The sequence below is a fragment of the Primulina eburnea genome, chromosome 17 (genome assembly GCF_022965805.1).
Source record: "Primulina eburnea isolate SZY01 chromosome 17, ASM2296580v1, whole genome shotgun sequence".
Classification (NCBI taxonomy): Eukaryota; Viridiplantae; Streptophyta; class Magnoliopsida; order Lamiales; family Gesneriaceae; genus Primulina; species Primulina eburnea.
The window spans coordinates 21,883,747-21,905,343 of NC_133117.1; the positions used below are offsets into that span (position 1 = coordinate 21,883,747).

Sequence of the window (21,597 nt, forward strand, 5' to 3'; positions counted from 1 at the left end):
CAGCTGGAAAATTTAGTGGCCAAGGGGTACATCAGACCGAGAGTTTCTCCTTGAGGTGCTCCAGTACTGTTTGTAAGAAAGAAATACGGTTCGATGAGACTCTGCATCGACTATCGGCAACTAAACAAGACAACGATAAAGAATAAATATCCTTTGCCTCGTATTCATGATTTTTTTGACCAGTTGCAGGGTTCTTTGGTATATTTCAAAATTGATTTAAGATCGGGATATCATCAACTGAGAGTCAGAGATTCTGATATCACAAAGACAGCATTCAGAACCAAGTATGGACATTATGAATTTATTGTCATGCCGTTTGGTTTGACGAATGCTCCAGCTGGGTTTATGGGATTGATGAACCGTATATTCCAGAAATATCTCGATGATTTTGTGATTATTTTCATCGATGATATTTTGATTTATTCAAAGAATATGAGTGAGCATGTTGAGCATTTAAGAACTGTGTTGCGAATTTTAAGGACTGAGAAATTATATGCTAAACTGTCGAAATGTGAGTTTTGGTTAAGACAGGTAGTATTTCTGGGTCATATTGTATCCAGAGACGGGATATCAGTGGATCCCAGTAAAGTTGAAGCCGTAATTTCTTGTCCAAGACCGACATCAGTACCTGAAATTCGCAGTTTCATGGGTTTAGCGGGATATTACTGTCGTTTCATTAAAGATTTCTCGAGTATAGCTAAACCAATTACTCAGCTGACTCTGAAGAATGCTCCATTTGTTTGGTCTATAGAATGTGAGACCAGTTTTCTGGAATTGAAGAAGAGGTTGACAAGTGCCCCGGTGTTGACTATTCCATCCGATACTAGTGATTTTGTGGTTTATTGCGACGCTTCTCACAGAGGGTTGGGATGTGTTCTGATGCAGTGAGGGCATGTTATTGCTTATGCCTCAAGACAGCTTAAACCACATGAGACCCGTTATCCAATTCATGACCTTGAATTGGCAGCCATTGTCTTTGCATTAAAGATATGGCGACATTATCTTTACGGTGAAAAGTTTGAGATATATTCTGATCATAAGAGCTTAAAATATCTGTTTTCACAATCTGAATTGAATATGCGGCAACGAAGATGGCTTGATTTGCTTAAAGACTTTGATTGTGAAATCAAATACCATCCAGGAAAGTTTAACGCAGCAGCTGATGCTCTAAGTCGAAAGGTATGTTCTTTATCTTTGTCGAGGATCTGTGTTTCAAATTTGATAGAAGACTGCTGTTTGTCTGCATTAGCATTTGAAACAGATTATAAACCGTTGAGACTCTATACGGTACAAGTAGAACCCGGGTTGATCTTAAGAATTAAGGCAGCTCAAAAAGTTGATCAGAATGTACAGAAATCAGTATCGTTGGTCAGAACAGGGCATCGATCGTAGTATCAGGTACGTGATAACGTATTGTATGTGAATAATCGTCTGGTTGTGCCAAATGTTTCAGATTTGAGACGACAGATATTGTCAGAAGCGCAAAACAGTCGATTCAGCATTCATCCTGGTGGCAGAAAGATGTATAATGATTTGAAAAGACAGTTCTTGTAACGCCCAGACATTCGTATGCATATGATGTAAGGTAATGATTTTGATTAAGTTTCGTCATTATTCCTTTTATGGTTTATTATGATAATCGTTCGGGGATATGTGATGTAATGGTGATGGTTTATGGTTTCAAGATGTGATATGAATGGTATTGAATGATTTGGAATGAAACCAAGAATGTATGGGTAGAATAGAAAGTTGATATTTAGCCAAATAAGTAATAGAAATGCTTAAACGGTATGAAACTGTGGCAGTAGTTGTGGTTTTTAGCATAATGTTTTGTATATTGATCCAAATGATGTGAGGCCACTTTCATTAGAAAGATAAGACATAAGGCTATAACTTTCTTATTTTGAGTTTTGTCCAAATCATTGTGGAAGACTAGCCAAAAGCGCCCCGAAGTGTGTCGTGTGTATCGTCGTTCCTCCAGTGACACAAGTTGGGAGATTGAGCATACCTTTTTCCTTAGACCTCCAAATGATCTGAAATTTGGAGGGATTCAAGATAAGACATAGAGCTACAACTTTGTAGTTTACCATTTTTCCAAATTATAAAGGGAAGAGGCGTTTCGGAGGCGATCTTTGAGGAGGCTGTGCACAGAGCGGCGCCCGAGCGGTAAGAAACTACCGCCCGAGCGCCATTGGTTCTGAAATTTCGGTCTGGGACAGTATGGTCCGCGCTAGGGCGGTAATATATGACCGCCCGAGCGCCCAGCACAATACAAAAAACGTGTTTTGGGTGTTTTAAGGTATAAAATCGGTTAAGACACAACTTTTCCTCATTTCTCTTCTTTTCTTTCTCTTCACCAACGATTCCAAGCTAGGGTTATGCATTTTCTTCTTATCCTTTCTTTCAACCAAGCAAATTAATCTTCAATCCGGAGTTGGAACTTCATCTTTTTAGCGAAAGGAGCAAAGGTAAGTGAATTTCTTCTTGTTCTTGAGTTATGAAGATGGCGAAGTTAGGGAATGATGGTTGTGATAGATGTATTTGGTTAAATGGTCATCTAATGTTATTATTTTGGAGTTGATGGTTAGTTATTGGGTTTATTGTTGTAGGATTACCATCAAGATTTAGGAAAACAAGTGCTCCAAGTGTTGTAAGTGGAATCATTTCTTCAATGCATCACATGATCCTATATGTATGTGTTTTGATGATTTTATGACGTTAACTCCTTTCAAATTCCATTCATGATATATATATGTAAATATGTATATATGGTAGTGCAATTATATGCATTTTGATTGAAAGGAGTTAAACTTTTCAAGATGCCTCTAATGTGTTTGATAAAATGCTTGAATGAAGTTTTATATGATTGAATGATTGGATTGATAGTGATAGTAGCGGTGTTGTCTCTGGCAATCCTAAATCCGCAATGTAATTGGCCAATTAATGATGAAAACATGTGCTCTCTTATAAGATGCATTTTATGCAGAGGTACGTGTCCCTCCTATAAGATTCGTTTTTACGAAGAGGGTTAGAAATGAATGAACTATCTTATAAGAACTATCAATTCTTCAGTTGATCAATGAAATGAATATCATCCCTATGTATTGTTGTATTATGATTCTTGAAGGATTATATTAATGATGATTCGACGTTTATGAAATGAAAAGTATAATGTTTTCAAGAAAATGAAATTGAGGCTATCCCATTTATGTTTTACAATAAAATGATATATATGTATCTTGTTAGTATTGATTCTATTTGCTGAGTTTTATACTCATTCCAGTTATGTTCATGTGATGCAGGCACAGGTAAGAAATACTGATCATCCCTAAGTTGTCGAAGCGAGAGAAGGGAATATGCCAAACTTTGGAGATTTTGAATGGATGTTATTTTGTTATTGTCAAGCTTTTGACTAGTTTGGAAAACATTGAAAATCTTGTTTTGCTCTTTGGTTTTGGCAAGATGTGTAGATACTTTTTTTACTGGTATCCGATGTATATGAAAATCTTTTGCTTGTGTATTATGTGTTGTTTGAGACAGGTGGCATGTCCTATTTACGGGGAGATGCTGCCCAAATTTTTAGTTTAACACATTTTCTCCAAATATATTTTAAAGCTTCCGCACTAATTATATGCATTTTAGTCACGAGTGTTACATTTATTGGTATCAGAGCCGAGATTTTCGGACCAATGATTTGGCATATGACTTCCTCTGCTGTCGACAATTCGGTATGTATGTACCTGCATCATTTGATATAATATGGATGTGTAGCCTCAATAATTATGATATGTTATGTATGGAAATGGTTTTAAACTAATATGTATCATAGGATCATGCCGCCTAAGCGTAAAGAACCAGAAGGGGAGGATAGTTCATCATCTAGAGTGGTTGGTGAATTTAGCAAGTTACTGAAAGAACAGGCCAAGGTACATGGCGAGCAAATTCAGCAGCTATTACGGATGCAGAATGCAGGGCGAGGGAGAGAGAGAGAGAGCAAGTGAGGCCCGAGCCCGATAGTGAAGGCGCATACGAAAGATTTCGTAAGATGAAGCCACCAGAATTCGAGGGAAGCACTGATCCCATGGTTGCCTTGGAATGGGTCAAAGCTGTAGTGGCCATTTATGATTATCTGCAGTTTGACGATAAAGATCGAGTCAGCTGTGCCATCTTTCTACTGACCAAGACGGCGAGGACTTGGTGGGACGCCCCCAAGATATCAGTTAATGTATCGGCACTCAAGTGGCAGGAGTTTAAAGATTTATTCTACGACAAATATTTTCCTCGAGATGTTCGAAGTCAGAAAGTGAAGGAATTTCCAGAACTGAAGCAAGGAAATATGTCAATGCAAGAGTATATTCTCAAATTCGAAGAGGGGTGTCAGTTTGCCCCATATCTGGCTAGCAATGACATCGAAAAGGGAAAGCATTTTCTTAGAGGTGTCCGAGCTGAAATTAAAAGAGACGTTCGAATGTCTAAAGCTGCTTCATATAAAGAGATTGTTGAAAAAGCAAGGATGGCCGAGCAGGACGGGAAAGAAATTGAAAGAGAAAGACAATTGAAGCACCAAGATTTTTCTACTAAAGGCCAAGGATCTGGATGGAAAGGTAAGGGCAAGTTCAGAGGCAAAGAAAAAGAGGAGCATCGACCCAAAGCTCCTATGCCACCGCTTACATATGATCGACATGTATGTCCAAAATATGGCAAAATGCATACAAGTGAGTGCTTGGTTGGAAGTAATCGATGCTTTCGTTGCGGAGGTGTTGGACATGTTATCAAAAATTGTCCAGTGAAAGGTGAGAAAGGGAAAGATAGGGTTCAAGGCAGAATCTTCACAATGACCAAAGAAGGCGCAAATCCTGATTCTTCTGTTATATCAGGTACTATCTTAATTTCAGGCAAGGCCGCTATTACATTGATTGACACTGGTGCTACGCATTCCTTTATGTCAGAAATTTTCTTGCGCTTTTTGAATGTTGTTCCATCTTTTGAACCCCTACACTATAGTATTTTGTTGCCGTCGCGAGACGAATTATGGCCTTCTAGTATTCTTAAAGGTTGTACAGTGCAAGTAAATGAGAAAATCTCTTTTGCTGATCTTATTATTATTCCCATGGTGGCGTTTGATGTTATTTTGGGAATGGACTGGCTATCGTCATATTGTGCCGTTATTGACTGCGTGGCTAAAACAGTGCGATTTCCTGCAGAAGTTGATGATAGCGGGATTTTCCAGAGTTCAGGTATTTCGCTTGACACTCCTTATATTTATTGTCTCAAAGCTCATGAAATGTTATCAAAAGGGGTGTCATGGGTTTTAGCTGCTGTGATAGATTTGAATACTGAGATGAAGATTGAGTTTAATGAGATTGAGGTAGTTCGGGATTTTCCTGACGTATTTGCGGATGATGTGCTTGGATTGCCACCTGACCGTGAAGTTGAGTTTGTGATTGACTTGGTTCCAGGTACTGCTCCGATTTCAAAAGCTCCTTACCGAATGGCCCCGACTGAAATGAAGGAGCTGAAGAATCAGTTGCAAGATCTATTAGACAAAGGTTTTATTCGTCCGAGTTCTTCTCCGTAGGGAGCTCCAGTTTTATTTGTCAAAAATAAAGATGGATCTTTGCGGTTGTGCATTGATTATAGAGAGATCAACAAAGCCACGATCAAGAATAAATATCCATTGCCGAGGATTGATGATCTCTTTGATCAACTACAGGGAGCAAAAGTGTTTTCAAAGATTGACCTGCGTTCTGGTTATTATCAGCTGAAAATTAGGGAAGCCGACGTCCCTAAAACTGCATTCAGAACCAGATATGGTCATTATTAGTTCTTAGTCATGTCATTCGGGTTGACAAACGCTCCATCTGTCTTCATGGATCTAATGAACCGGGTCTTCAAGCCATATCTGGATAGCTTAGTTATCGTTTTCATTGACGATATCCTGATTTATTCCAAGACTCGGGAACTCCATGCCGAGCATCTTAGAACTGTGTTGCAGTTATTAAGGGAAAAGCGGTTATACGCAAAGTTTAAAAAGTGTGAATTATGGTTAGAGCAAGTATCATTTCTGGGCCATATCGTTTCGAGAGAAGGCATTGCAGTGGATCCCATGAAGATTGAAGTGATTAAGCAATGGCCTATTCCTACGACAGTCTCCGATGTGCGTAGTTTTCTTGGTTTGGCAGGTTATTAACGACGTTTTATTGCCAATTTCTCCAAAATAGCCCTGCCATTAACCAATCTGACGAGGAAAGCGGTGAAGTTTGAGTGGACAAACGAGTGCCAACATGGATTTCAAGTGTTGAAATACAGGTTGACATCAGCCCCTATCCTAGCACTTCCGTGTGGTACTGAAGATTTTATTGTTTACACTGATGCGTCAAAGATGGGACTTGGAGCTGTACTGATGCAGCGTGGGAAAGTAATCGCTTATGCTTCTCGTCAGTTAAAGGATTACGAGAAGAATTATCCCACCCACGATCTTGAGTTGGCTGCAGTGGTCTTCGCATTGAAAATATGGAGGCATTATTTGTATGTCGAGAAATGTGAAGTTTTCACAGACCATAAGAGCTTGAAATATCTATTCTCTCAGAAGGAACTCAATATGCGGCAGAGAAGGTGGTTAGAACTTGTTAAAGATTATGATGTGACCATTAGCTATCACCCAGGTAAAGCAAACGTCGTTGCAGATGCGTTGAGCCGCAAGTCAGTTTTTTCTTTGAGCTCATTGATTCAGAAGCCGTTGCTATTGGATCTTCAGAGAAGCGAGATCGCTATGGTAGAGCAAGGGACCATCGCTAGACTTTCAGCTTCGGTTATTCGACCTACGTTGACAGATAGGATACGACGGGAGCAACCTAATGACAATCAGTTGATGAAATTGCGATATAAAGCTAATGAGAAAGGAAATACAGAGTTTGCGATGAATAATGATGATTTGTTAACGTTTAGAGGTCGGATATGTGTTCCCAGTGGTGATGACATTCGACGGGATGTTTTGACAGAGGCTCATACCGCGCCATACTCGATACATCCAGGTAGCACAAAGATGTATCAGGATCTCCAACGTCTCTACTGGTGGCCAGGTATGAAAAGTGATATCGCAAAATTCATATCCGAATGTCTAACATGTCAGCAGGTAAAGATTGAGCATCAAAGACCTGCTGGAACTTTGCAATCCCTCCCAATACCTCAGTGGAAGTGGGAGCACATCACCATGGACTTCGTAACAGGACTTCCAAGGACACCAAAGGGTTACAACTCTATCTGGGTGATTGTTGACAGGTTAACCAAGTCGGCTCATTTTCTTCCGGTCAAGACAACATTTATAATGAACCAGTATGCCGAAGTCTATGTAGCTGAGATTGTGAGACTTCATGGTATCCCTGTGTCAATTGTATCTGACCGTGACCCGAGGTTTACTTCCGATCTTTGGAAGAGCTTGCACAGAGCCTTGGGCACCAGGTTGGCTTTTAGCACAGCTTATCATCCTCAGAGTGACGGGCATTCAGAGAGGGTGATTCAGATTCTTGAAGATATGCTACGAGCCTGCACGATTGATTTTCCTGGTAGTTGGGATTCTAAATTGCCACTTTCGGAATTTACTTATAACAATAGTTATCAGGCGACGATTGGCATGGCACCATACGAGGCATTGTATGGCTGAAAATGTAGGTCATCGTTGAATTGGGATGAAGTCGGTGAAAGAAAGATGTTAGGACCAGAATTGGTTCAACAGACTGCTGATGTGATTACTTTAATCCAGGATAGAATGAAGACGGCCCAAACCAGACAGAAAAGTTATGCCGATAACCGAAGAAGGCCTTTGGAATTTGAAGTTGGAGATCATGTATTTGTGAAAATTGCCCCTCTCAAAGGCATTATGAGATTTGGCAAGAAAGGAAAGCTGAGCCCAAGATTTATCGGCCATTTGAAATTCTGGACAAGATAGGAGAAAGAGCATATCGTCTAGCCTTACCGCCGGATTTGGATAGAGTCCACAATGTATTTAACGTCTCAATGCTCAGGAAGTACATCTCGAACCCTTCCCATGTTCTCAGACATGAAGCGTTGGATCTGATGCCGAACTTGACTTATCAAGAGGTACCAATCCAGATTTTAGATCGCAAGGTTAAAGTACTAAGAAATAAGGAGATCGGCATTATCAAGATTCTTTGGCGTAATCAGTTGGTAGAAGAAGCAACGTGGGAGCCAGAGGAAGAAATGAAACAGCGATATCCTGAGTTATTCGCACAGTAATGGAAATTTCGGGGACGAAAATTGTAGTAGCCCGAATTCCAAATTGGGTAATTAACGGATTAATGGTGATTAATCATGATCGGAAGGTCCGAAGATGGTTCGGAAGCACCGAAGAGTTCGTAAGGTCCGAAGTGAGTTCGGTGGATCCGATCATTAGGTGTCAAGAGTTGATCGACACGTGGGAGTTCGGACGTTCCGAAGTGTATGATCGGAGGATCCGATCCTAAGGTGTCAAGAGCAGCTGGACACGTGCATGTTCGGACGGTCCGAAGTGTATGATCGGAGGATCCGATCATGAGCTGTCAAGAGCCAGTGGACACGTAGCGTTCGGACGTTCCGAAGTGGTGTTCGGAGGATCCGAACATGGCCTATAAATAGTGGTCGGATTTCCTCATTTTGACTCGCCAATTCAGAGAATTCCATAGCATTTCAGTCGTTTCTGACAGGTTCTAGTCTTGTTCCGAGATTTGGGCACTAGCGGGGAGCTGCTGGTCTTGTAGCAGAGCTGTGCTCTAGTTGGGAGCTAGCGGCATCAGCGGGCTAGCGACGGACGAAGGTTTGGAATTTTATCAGTATTTATCTCAGGATTATCTAGTTAAGTCTGGTAGATAAGTTTAGTGATGGTTTTCACTTGATGAATAGGCTTGGATTAGACCTGTTGTCTGGTTGTTCCAGTGGATTAGGATTGCTGTGATAGAGGTACGAAAGTACTATCCGAGATATCCTGGTTGAGTATACATTCATATATGTGTTGCATGATTATGTGGTGCATTGATATATGTCATATGATGCATGCTATTATGTCACGAGTTATGATGCATATTGCATATCATGTTGAGCCGTATTCTCCTTCGAGATAGCCTTTACTGTTGAGCTGTATCTCTTTCGAGATAAGCTATATCTTGGGACCGCTCAGCCCTGTCTTGTGGACGCATGGACACCGAGAGTACACAGTGGCCGACGGGTCGGGAGGGCTTCGGTGGTCCGGGACATTTTAGGTCCACGTCTGTCTTATAGTGGATGCAGTGACCCAGAGGTGTACCGCGCGGCACTATCCACTTGGCGCCTCTAGACTGAGCATTGTTGAGATCCTTTTGTGATTCCTGTTTCTTGACTACCCCGGTATCATGATCATAGCATGTGCATTTCATATAGGTCTGTATACTCATACTTTTGTACTGGGCGTTCTTATCGCTCACGTCCTCGGTTTTGTTTATTCTTGGACACCCCATTCCCACGGGGCAGGCCTCAGGTTGGACAGCTCAGGAGGAGCAGGAGGAGGACGTTGAGTAGCTGGTTGGTTTAGTTTATCGGTATTGTTTTGATTCGATATGGTTGTATTGGATATTTTATTTTGAGTTATTCTAGACTTCGATTGGGTTGTATAACCATTATTTTGTAGTATTTCCGCTGTTATCTCTGATTATTGTTAATTAGGTTGATTGCATGCTTAGTTCTTGATTAGTAGGTGATTCTGGAACGGGTCACTACATTTATGGTATCAGAGCATGCGTACGATTTTGGGATATAGATTTCTGTTTTGGGATTTCCGTTGACCAATTTACTAGTTTCCCCTATTCTATGTTGTAGCGATGGCTGACCATTTTGATGACGGGAGTAGTCAGGGGAGTGTAGGTCGATGGGGTGACCAGGACGATCGTAGGCGTCATCGTGAACATCGTCATCGTCGGGATGGTCCTAGGCGTTTCGATATGCATCGTTTCATGCAGATGGGGCCTAAGCCTTTAGTTGGCGGTGAGACTCCCGATGATGCGGAGGATTGGTTAGAGCGCATGGAGAGTTGTTTCCGCACATTCCAGTGCACCGATGAACAGAAGATGGAGACCCTTAGTTTTCTTCTTGAGGGCCGTGCTCGCAGGTGGTGGCGATCGACTTCTGCGCCGATAGTTCAGTCGCAGGGTAGAGCGACTTGGGTCGAGTTCCGTGCAGCGTTCATGCAGCTGTACTTTCCTCCAGCCCTTCGCCAGGCCAAGACGATTGAGCTCCTGAACCTTAAGCAGGGGAGTATGTCTGTTGATGAGTATCAGCAGAAATTCTTCGAGTTGTTACCCTTTGCGCCTCATATCAGTGGCAGTTCTGAAGCCAAGTATGATCATTTCCTCCAGGGCCTTAATCAGGAGATCTTTGATCGAGTCACTGTCTGTGATAATCCTACTTCGTACGATGGGTTGGTGAACCGGTGTCGTCAAGCAGAGATCAGTCTCCAGCGTGGTAGGGCTATTCTTTCTTCTAGACCTCCGAGTGTTTTGAGCCCTCGACCTCAGTCTTTCAAGAAGTCAGTTTCTTCTTCTTCTGGATCTGGATCAAGGTCTAGCGGTGATGTTCGCTTTGGTGAGAAGAAGGATTCTTGTGCACATTGTGGGAAGAACCATCCATCGGAGCAATGCCGATTAGTAGCAGGAGCTTGTTTTCAGTGCGGAGAGATGGGTCATCTCAAGAAGAATTGTCCTCAGTTGCGAGGTGGAGCAGGATCTGGTTCTGGATCCCAGACGACTGTTCAGCAGAGGAGACAGGGTCAGGCAGTGGGTAGTTCGAATCTTCGACCTCGTGCCCAAGGTCAGGTTTTTGCGCTGAACCAGGATCAGCCTGGGATGTAATTGTTATACAGTTGTAATGAAGAATATTTGCAGTGTATTACAATGGTGTTCTATTCTCTTGCCTAGATTTCGAGGACGAAATCGTTTTAAGGGGGGGAGAATGTAGTAGCCCGAATTCCAAATTGGGTAATTAACGGATTAATGGTGATTAATCATGATCGGAAGGTCCGAAGATGGTTCGGAAGCACCGAAGAGTTCGTAAGGTCCGAAGTGAGTTTGGTGGATCCGATCATTAGGTGTCAAGAGTTGATCGACACGTGGGAGTTCGGACGTTCCGAAGTGTATGATCGGAGGATCCGATCCTAAGGTGTCAAGAGCAGCTGGACACGTGCATGTTCGGACGGTCCGAAGTGTATGATCGGAGGATCCGATCATGAGCTGTCAAGAGCCAGTGGACACGTAGCGTTCGGACGTTCCGAAGTGGTGTTCGGAGGATCCGAACATGGCCTATAAATAGTGGTCGGATTTCCTCATTTTGACTCGCCAATTCAGAGAATTCCATAGCATTTCAGTCGTTTCTGACAGGTTCTAGTCTTGTTCCGAGATTTGGGCACTAGCGGGGAGCTGCTGGTCTTGTAGCAGAGCTGTGCTCTAGTTGGGAGCTAGCGGCATCAGCGGGCTAGCGACGGACGAAGGTTTGGAATTTTATCAGTATTTATCTCAGGATTATCTAGTTAAGTCTGGTAGATAAGTTTAGTGATGGTTTTCACTTGATGAATAGGCTTGGATTAGACCTGTTGTCTGGTTGTTCCAGTGGATTAGGATTGCTGTGATAGAGGTACGAAAGTACTATCCGAGATATCCTGGTTGAGTATACATTCATATATGTGTTGCATGATTATGTGGTGCATTGATATATGTCATATGATGCATGCTATTATGTCACGAGTTATGATGCATATTGCATATCATGTTGAGCCGTATTCTCCTTCGAGATAGCCTTTACTGTTGAGCTGTATCTCTTTCGAGATAAGCTATATCTTGGGACCGCTCAGCCCTGTCTTGTGGACGCATGGACACCGAGAGTACACAGTGGCCGACGGGTCGGGAGGGCTTCGGTGGTCCGGGACATTTTAGGTCCACGTCTGTCTTATAGTGGATGCAGTGACCCAGAGGTGTACCGCGCGGCACTATCCACTTGGCGCCTCTAGACTGAGCATTGTTGAGATCCTTTTGTGATTCCTGTTTCTTGACTACCCCGGTATCATGATCATAGCATGTGCATTTCATATAGGTCTGTATACTCATACTTTTGTACTGGGCGTTCTTATCGCTCACGTCCTCGGTTTTGTTTATTCTTGGACACCCCATTCCCACGGGGCAGGCCTCAGGTTGGACAGCTCAGGAGGAGCAGGAGGAGGACGTTGAGTAGCTGGTTGGTTTAGTTTATCGGTATTGTTTTGATTCGATATGGTTGTATTGGATATTTTATTTTGAGTTATTCTAGACTTCGATTGGGTTGTATAACCATTATTTTGTAGTATTTCCGCTGTTATCTCTGATTATTGTTAATTAGGTTGATTGCATGCTTAGTTCTTGATTAGTAGGTGATTCTGGAACGGGTCACTACAAAAATTCTTAAGGAGGGGAGAATTGTAACGTCCAGACATTCGTATGCATATGATGTAAGGTAATGATTTTGATTAAGTATGGTCATTATTCCTTTTATGGTTTATTATGATAATCGTTCGAGGATATGTGATGTAATGGTGATGGTTTATGGTTTCAAGATGTGGGGACCCGGACGCTAATATTTTTCTTAATCATCTGTTGGGATTTAATTATCAATTTAGTTAAAACAGGGTCTAAAAATTTTTCTTTTAAAATCCAAGTGCGGAAGGTAATGGCATCTAAATAATATACATATCTGTATAAAAGTACAGTAATGTACAACAGTCTTTCAACTAATCTAAGGTTCAACTACTAAAGTTCAAGTAATAAAACCAAGTCTACAATAAGTCCGGAATCACCACGCTAAACTCGTCTTCTCTCATCATCTTCTCGACCCTGATACTGCCCCACCTGTTGTCATGCACACATACAAAACAAGACAACAGCCGGATAACTCCGGTGAGAATAAATCCCAGTATAACACATGGTAAACATGCATATACACAAAGTAAATCATGAAACGTTCTATCATGAATAAAATTAAATATAATAGATTTCATAATCTATGAAATCCAATCAAAATAAGCATGCAGCTCAAATCAGATATACATGCAATTCAAATCAAATCATATAAACATGCTATCATACTGAAAGCAATAAACATGGGTTTCATAGTCTATGAAACCACATCTCTAAACACATGCAGTTCTAGTCAAATCATGTCTAGACTCGACTCAATTATAACTCTAGGGATCCCGGTGTGAATAAGACGTCAATGGCTGTCACCTACCCTCCCACTCGGGGTGACTGTACGTCTTATTCCTAGACTTCGGTCTAAGCTGTATCGAATAATCTACAATAGGTTCTTAGGGTCTTAGGAGAGTGCTTGAAGGTCTGGTTCAAGATTTGGCTCGTTGGGTTAGGTCCTAGGTGCACAAACAAGAGTCCATGGCATGAAGGGTTCTCGGCCGATGACATGGTTTGCTGCTATGCCTTTGAGTTCGAGTTAGGGGTCTAGTCTGTGGGTTCTAAGGGTCATGGATGGTGCCTAAGGGGGTTGTTCAGGGTTTAGTCCAGCATAGCTCAAGAAAAATCGAACTGTGGCTCGTGGGTTCCAAGTATGGGTCAAGCGAGGGTTTTTTAATGAACAAATTAATCGAAACACGGCTCACAGGGGTCGAGTCGTAGTTCACGAGGGCTAAAATAATATAAAGAGTCTAAGTTTTGAATTTAGGAATTTTATATTAAGGTTTGAAAGTTTTCGGGATTAAAACGCCTTCAAAACGACTAATTACGAATTAATTAAAAGCCTAGTATTTAAGCTAAATAAAATTGTGATAATTTTCATTTAGACTTAAATAATTATTTGGGATATGATAAGAGTCAATGAAATTAATAAAAAGTCAAAAACATGAAATTTTTCGTCTATGGGTAAAACAGTAATTTTACACCAGAAATTAGTAAATGTCATAGCAGTGCTCTGATTTCTGTTTTATATGTTAATATGATTATTTTAAATGTTCATGGATATGTATAATGTTAAAATGTGTATTTTTAAAATGTTTATAGATTTATGATTTAACGTGGACATTTAAACGACATGTTGCATGCCTGATTTAAAATAAAAACGTTATACGCATGTTTAAATTTTTATAAAGTGATGAGAATATGAAACTTTGAAGAAAGTGAAGTAATTGTGAATAATACGATGATATGTTGGAAATAACGTGAGGGTGAGGGTCCTAGTGGGAGCCCGACGATCGTGTTTCCTTGGATACAGATATGTATACGATGATATGTTAATAAGTAAGGCCAATCAGTTGACCTATGAGAGAGTTTCTGATGTCCCCGCCGCCCAATACTGTGGTTACATGTAGACGGATCCATCGCTCAACACGTAGACGTAGATGAACACGAAAGTCACAATTAACGATCTGAATTCAACAAAAAGGAAAAAAGAAATACATATATGTTAATGATAATATGTATACAAATATATTCATGATGATATGAAAATGTTTATGAAAATGTTTAAGTTTGAAGTTTATGCATGTCATGAAAATGGTATTTTATGTATAAGTATTTTTCATTGTTGCTTGTGGTTTTATACGTATTATTTGATATCAAGAATATGATGTGTTGAGTCTTTAGACTCGCTGTGCCGTACCGTACTTTTCATATTCAAAATTTGCGGAAAAATTAAAATTTTCTTAAATACGAAAATAAAATCAATACGGTCGTCACTACATCATCCATTCCCAATAAAATTTTGCTAAAAGAAACTGTCTCAAAATATTTCGCATCCAGATATTTAAAAATCAGAGTATTTTGAAACTTTGAATAAAACGTAAGCATTGCGGTCCTCGGGTCTAGCCTTCCCCTCAGTCCAAGCCTGTCCCTTGGTCCCCACCTCCTGTCTCCTCAACATAGTCACCTGCATCGATCAAGTCTAGTGAGTCTAAAGACTCAACACGTATAAACTGGGAAATAGCGAGTACTACATAATAAAATCGCATACAACTTTAAAATAGGACATACATAACTTGAAACTTGAGCTTGCATAATAAACTTGAACATACGTACGTACATAACTAGACGTGCCATCAACATAAACTTTAATAAACATACTGCATACTTGAACATACATAACTTCATCAATTTGCATAGAGGATGTTTCAAAGCAAGTGACGCATAACATAATAAACGTCTGATCAGACAAACCACAGTACTGGGCTGACAGGGACGTATCCACTGCCACATACATAAGATCCCCGTTCATAATTTAACGGGCTGGTTGGTCCCCGTTCATAATTTAACGCTTTCCAACCACGATCTAACCCGTTCATAATTTAACGGGCGGATTGGTCCCCGTTCATAATTTAACGCTTTCCAATCCTAAACATAATTTGGTCACAAGACATTTAGCATACCTCAAAAACTTGAAATATTTTCTTGCACGTCAACATACTTACTTGGTGTTGAGGGCTTCGTTGTATCTCACTTGGGGCCGCTACTGCACATACTAACATGAATTTAAAAACTTAACTTGCATGTCTTAGACGTAGGTACTCGAGCTCACCACCAAAGTGAATAAGTAGCTTATGACATTCTATTTCGCTCCGGACTTGACCTCGTTTAATCATCGTACTAAACCATGACATGAAAACCCAAAACAAATCCTAGATTTTTACATAAATAAATTTTAACCATGGTGCTAAACCATGATATAGAACCCCGAAGCAATTCCTAAAAAAAAATTTTTTTTTTTTTAAAAAAAAGGGTGTACACGGACCCCGTGTAGGGGTCCGTGTACGGGTCCGGGTAGACTCTGGAAATTCGTATTTTTGAAGGAAAAAGGACACGGACTCCGTGCCCACGAAAATTCGCTAACTTAACCTTTCACCCATTCAATCCAAGCCTAAGGACCATGAACCAACACCCCTAGACTCATCCTAGGATGTTATTACATTGATTCAAACCCGTAAAAACGCCCCAAACGTCCCTAAGCATCAACAATTAATTCCAACACAACAATAACTCGAAATTAGGTATCGTTTCGCTTCCTACGACTTCTATTACATTCCAAGCCAAACCCGACCGAACGAACCACCAAATAACACCTAAATACATCTCGTAACATATATAAATGCAGTAGCACAAGCCCGGCGATGTCCAACAAAGCCTGCAACAAATAACTTCAAGAACACATTTTACATAAAAGTCGCAGCTTGAGCAGTCCCACAAAAAACGTCATAACTCACTCAATTTTCATCCAAAAATCTCGAATTTTATATCAAATCGAAGGCATCAAAAAGTTCTACAATTTTTTATTTGAAAGTTTTCTCAAAATACCGACAAAAAAATCGCAGTTTTCAACAGAACAGTAAGTTACGAGATTTCAGATCTAAAAATATTTCAAACGCATTCAAACCATTTTCCGCTCAAACGACGAACGTCACACATGAGTTTTCACGCATAAAAATAACCCAACACATACTATGACAAGATCGATGCAGAAAGAACAAGATATACGTGCCTTTTGATATTTAAAATACCGTAACGACGATACCGAAGCGGAGATGGCGTGAGGGTCAATCCGGGACGAACGTGACGCTAAAATCTTGTAATAAAATTCATGAAAGTTGCTGGAACTTTTCAGAGAGTGGGGCGGCTGCTCTTGGTTCTTAGAACCCTAGGATTTTCTCTTTTAAAAATATAAAATCTGAATGTGTGTGTTTTGGTGTGTGTAAAAATGTGTAAGTGTGTGTAACGTGTGTGAGTGAGTAATTAGGGGAACAATTTGCTTAATTAAATAATTAATCAAGCTATTTAAAATGCTAACTCCATTAACAAGTCAATAAAATAGTAATTCACTACACACCCTTAATTAAATCCCTTAATTAAAATAACACACACAAAATGCTAACTTTAAAAGTTCAAACTTTTAAATCACTAGATAGATAAATTTGGATTTAAAATACTAACAACTTAATAAGTTAGTTAAAATACCCCAACCCCAACCTCAACTTAAAAATAAAATACCACGTTAAAATTGCCAAAATCGTCACCGGTCTTTTCCTCGCGATCCCGCATCGAATATTCGCCTGAATCATGAAACTCAAGAAAACATTTTAACTTGCATCGCATAAGCATAGTTAATTTAAAATGATGCAAATAAATAAATAATGAATTAAAACACAAATTAATGAAATAAACATGCATTAAAACCATTTAATAAAAATACATAAGGAATTTAATGAATTGCACACATGTGGTTCATGTAGACCTCAAATTTTCGGGACGTCACACTCGCTAGGTGTGATTGATGCAGGTGAGTATGATAATAATGTGGAGGGAGGCTTGGATGCCTGATTTGACTGGACTGGAGGTGCACATGACCCGAGGTCCAGCGCTTCTATTTTCCGCCCTTATGATTTCCGTTTATGATTAAGTTAAAGATTTTACGACTATTTATTTATGATTTTTGAGAGATTTTTGAGAGGTTTAGTATGGGCCACACTTTTCAAATTTATTGTTTTTTAAGTTTGGTAAAATGTTTGACGATTTGGTTATTCTCTTGATTTTCAAATATTTGTTGGTCGATTTATTTTTAAAATAGTGTCGAATTATTTTATATAAATCGATTAAACACTACAACAAAATCTACATTCAACCACTATCCAAAGACAACGTTTTTACGAAAAACTATTGTCTTTTTTTTTAACAACGGTTTCAAGGAAAATTGTTGTCTTTATGCGTTTTTTTATTTCAATAGACCATGTTTTTTTCAAAAAAGTGTCGTCTTTTATGGGTCAAGGACAACGTTTTTTAAAAAACGTTGTCTATGAGCGGATTTTTTTGTCGCTGCGACAATGTTTTTTAAAAAACTGTTGTGTTGTAGGTGTCAAAGACATCGTTTTTACAAACCGTTGTCGATGAGCGCGTTTTTTATTACCTACGACAACGGTTTTGGAAAATTGATGTAAAAAACCATTAAAAACCAAAAATAATAATTAAAAATAAAAAATACAGAGTGAAGCCGAGCAGCCCAAAAACCCATTCCCCAAATTCATTCCCGCCCCGTCCAAGCTAAGGAAGAAGAAAACCCAACCCTACTCCCGTTGCTCTCTCTCTCACGTACGACAGCCTCCGGCGAGCGCCGCCCAGAACACCGGACAAGAAGCGTCGAGCTCCTAAAGTTCTTCCCCAAGCCTTTGCACCTCTTTTATGTTGGCTGTGCGAGATTTGCGTTCGATTCAGGTTAGATTTGCGTTTGATTCTTTGTTGTTTGTCTTGTATTGAGTAAGGAATTAAGTTTATGTGGAATCGATTCTTGGTTGTTTGTTCTTCCCCAAATTATTTAAATTCGAAAAACTTAAAGTTTTTATTTGAATGTAATTCAAATTATAATTATTGAACTTGCAGAACTTTTCAGAGTATAACAATTGTGGATAAAAGCATGGAATGATAAATAAAAGAAGATTTTAATTTCATTTGATATAGCAATCTAAAAGTGGGAACTACTAGTAAATGTTTTTAATTGTGGAAGAGCATGTTCCAATTTGGCACAGTTAGTGTTAGCTAAAATTCCTGATGATCAATACCCTACCTGCAAAGTTTAAAGTTGGCCATGAAGAATCCAATGGTTTCTGTCTGTTAACTTAGAGTTCAGAAATGATAGGTAGAGTAAATTGAATATTCTGAATTTTTAGGTGTCATAAACGTACGACAAACATCAGAGGTAACAAGAGTTACATAATTTACCAGATCTGCCAACAAGAACAATTTATTTGGTCAGAACGAAAAATTGTTTTCACAAAGCAACATTTACGATTAAAAAAAAACAAAACTCAAATTCACACTTCTACCATGTAAGCCCCTGCAATATAAGAGTAAACACTATAAAAAAAATTTTCTGGAATCCAGAATGTTATTGACTCATCAGAAAGATGTTAAGTCGGAATTTTTCATATGAGACCCAAAATACAAATTGCCAAGGGTTGAGCCTAGCTCACATAGGTAGGAATCCCTTTCACAGTACCAGAAATCCCTCATTTCTCACAGTCTACCCTTTTCAACACCAATTTTATTAACAAATCTACTTAATCTCTCTAATTATACTTCAATTCGAAGTGGCTTTTTATTTGATCACACACACACGCACACATATTTTCTTGTTATTTATTGAAATCTGATACAGTACTTAAATTAGCACTCATGATTAATTTGAGATTAATTAAGAATATAAGTAGGCTAGTGAGGTCCACCCAATATAATAATACAAGCCAAGGGGTCTATCTAATCATGGTTATAGTTTTATTTATTTATAATAATAATAATAACAACAACGATGGTCGTGGTGGCGACGAGTCTATCAACCGACTTTACAGCTGACTTCAAGCCTTTTATAATCAATGCCTTGCCTTGAAAAATTGTGGTAACAGTGGTGTGTTCGCATCCTAATTACTTTGGTATGGGAAATACATGCTAACAGTGCACATGCATCAAGATAAAATATACATTAAAATATAAGAACAAAAGGCCCTCATATTTCATTCCAATAGAAGTCTTTCCTCGTTGTCTTTCATTATTGTCTGATATATTTCATTTTTTAAAGGGCTAAATGTAGATTATTATTATTAATTCACATTTAAGTTATTTTAATTCACTAATATTATTGTGTATAAATATTATTAAAGTTTTAAAAAATAATAATTAATAAATTAAGTTTAAAAAATCCATGGATAAGGATAAAATCTAATGAAATATATTAAATAATATCTTAAACTTAATTCCTATTTACGCAATTAAACAATTAAAATACGAGTTTGGTTATTAGCTATGCAAAATCTTCAATTAAATATTTTGACTGTTTTGTTACTATTTGTTACTTGTGTTTGTCTTAATATTTTGTTTTATTATTTACAACTGTTTTGAAGGTAGCAAAAAATATTGTTGCATATGGTACAGTTGTCTGTGTCAAAAGAGAAGATAAATTGATCCATGATGTTCCGTTACCCCATAATTGCATACGGGTTTCCATTGATGAAGCAGTGGACAAATCAACACATTTGCCAGTTCCGATTCCTAGTGAATGTGAAACTATTGGTGATGCTGTAGGAACACTTGTGGTTTGACCAGAACACTTGATAGTGAAATCCAATAAGGTACATGTTATATTCGATGGAAAATTAAATTGACTAAAAAGTTTCTTATTTATTCTATCTAACATTTTTATATTTGCAATTACCAGAAGGCCGAAAGGAAGACAATTGAACAGTCAATGAAGAAACATCATTTGTCAGCAAGTGTCCCAAGATCAATACATATGTTGTATTGTTATAGTAAGCGTGCTCTTGATGAAGGAAGATACATATCAATGATTTTATTATATCATGATGTATTTGGTAAAAATTACAAACTTATTCTGCACCTTGACGAGAAATCATTCCTTTGTATCATTTGGACCCAATTTCGGCCAATTGTGTAGTTGGGTACATATGGTAAGTGATTTGATTAGTCTACCATAATCATTATTTATATTGTTTTGTATGCTACTTATGTTTTAAATGCCAGGCATCTTTACAAAAATCTATTGAAAGATAAAAAGATGGAGAAATTCAGATTTGTCAATCCACATAGCATTCCATATGTGTCAAAAAATACACAGGACAAAACAGGTAAGCTTGAAAGGTTGAACCACAATGCAAGTGTTATAGCAGATATGCTCAGTGGTGCATTAGTGGATCAATTAGTTTTTGTGCCGTATAATATCGGGTGAGTACGAATTGCAATCTCACTTTCAATCGCTTCATTTCGACAATTTATTGCATTTTATGCACTGATTATGTGTTTCTGCATAGTTTTCATTGGATCCTCGTTGTCATTGAACCTTACAAGGAGGTTATTTATTTGTTGGATTCCCTGTATCATCGTATTCGCGATGACGAATGGAAATATGTAGTGGAAATGTGAGTTAATATTCTTTTTTTATTAAGAATTTAAATTTAGTCAATAAAAAGATCATAATAATTATTGTTATTGTATGGAGGGCCTTGAGATTGTTTAATTCAAACAAGGGAAGGAAATGCAGGAAAAATGCTTTGTGGGAAGTGGTAAAGGTGTGTGTAATTATGTTAAACAGTAACTTTAAGGCTTATATTTTTAATTAACCATTTGTTTCTAATTACCATAGTCTCCTCGACAACCAGATGCAAAACAATATGGTTATTATGTGATGAGATTTATGAGACAAATTATTGAAGAAATTGCAACTATCGAGAGAGATTCACTACGATCAATAGCAAAATTATATTGCTTCTTTGAAAATTTACATTATCGATTTCAACATTTTGAAAATTCAGTAATTATTGTTTTTTTAGTAACATAATTTGTATTTGGGCACAATTTATGTTTTACATTTGGGCTGAATTGTTTGAGGATGATTGTATGCTTTTAGTTTTTATTAGTTCTAATTTCAGGATTTTTTAATTTGTGTTTTTATATAATTATTAATTAATTAGTTCATTATATATAAAATGTGAAAGACAACAGTTTTTACAAATTTAACGACAATAATTATAAAATGATGCAAAATTGATTTGTAATCAAG

The 21,597-nt window shown here is 38.6% G+C and overlaps 2 protein-coding genes across 2 annotated transcripts; both read left to right on the plus strand.

Moving 5' to 3' along the window:
* Positions 1-4,045: 4,045 nt before the first annotated feature.
* Positions 4,046-20,122, plus strand: LOC140817942 (uncharacterized). Its single transcript, XM_073177734.1, has 6 exons — positions 4,046-5,549; positions 6,051-6,182; positions 6,666-6,991; positions 7,136-7,621; positions 7,763-7,846; positions 19,925-20,122. The coding sequence occupies exons 1-6, from the start codon at positions 4,046-4,048 to the stop codon at positions 20,120-20,122; spliced, it is 2,730 nt and encodes a 909-aa protein (XP_073033835.1).
* On the plus strand, positions 20,043-21,375 carry LOC140817943 (uncharacterized). Its single transcript, XM_073177735.1, has 5 exons — positions 20,043-20,488; positions 20,562-20,762; positions 20,849-20,956; positions 21,037-21,106; positions 21,181-21,375. Exons 2-5 carry the CDS (start codon positions 20,596-20,598, stop codon positions 21,373-21,375), a joined length of 540 nt encoding a protein of 179 aa, XP_073033836.1. The 5' UTR covers positions 20,043-20,488; positions 20,562-20,595.
* Positions 21,376-21,597: the final 222 nt, after the last annotated feature.

Bases quoted from the DNA above. Each gene is read 5' to 3' on its own strand.
- LOC140817942 (XM_073177734.1), top strand. From the start codon at position 4,046: ATGAAGCCACCAGAATTCGAGGGAAGCACTGATCCCATGGTTGCCTTG. The intron at 6,992-7,135 runs GTTTTGACAGAG...ACATGTCAGCAG, and splicing joins GTGATGACATTCGACGGGAT to GTAAAGATTGAGCATCAAAG. The intron at 7,622-7,762 runs GCGACGATTGGC...ACTTTAATCCAG, and splicing joins CTTATAACAATAGTTATCAG to GATAGAATGAAGACGGCCCA.
- LOC140817943 (XM_073177735.1), top strand. From the start codon at position 20,596: ATGGAGAAATTCAGATTTGTCAATCCACATAGCATTCCATATGTGTCA. The intron at 20,763-20,848 runs GTGAGTACGAAT...GTTTCTGCATAG, and splicing joins TTTGTGCCGTATAATATCGG to TTTTCATTGGATCCTCGTTG. The intron at 20,957-21,036 runs GTGAGTTAATAT...TATTGTATGGAG, and splicing joins TGGAAATATGTAGTGGAAAT to GGCCTTGAGATTGTTTAATT.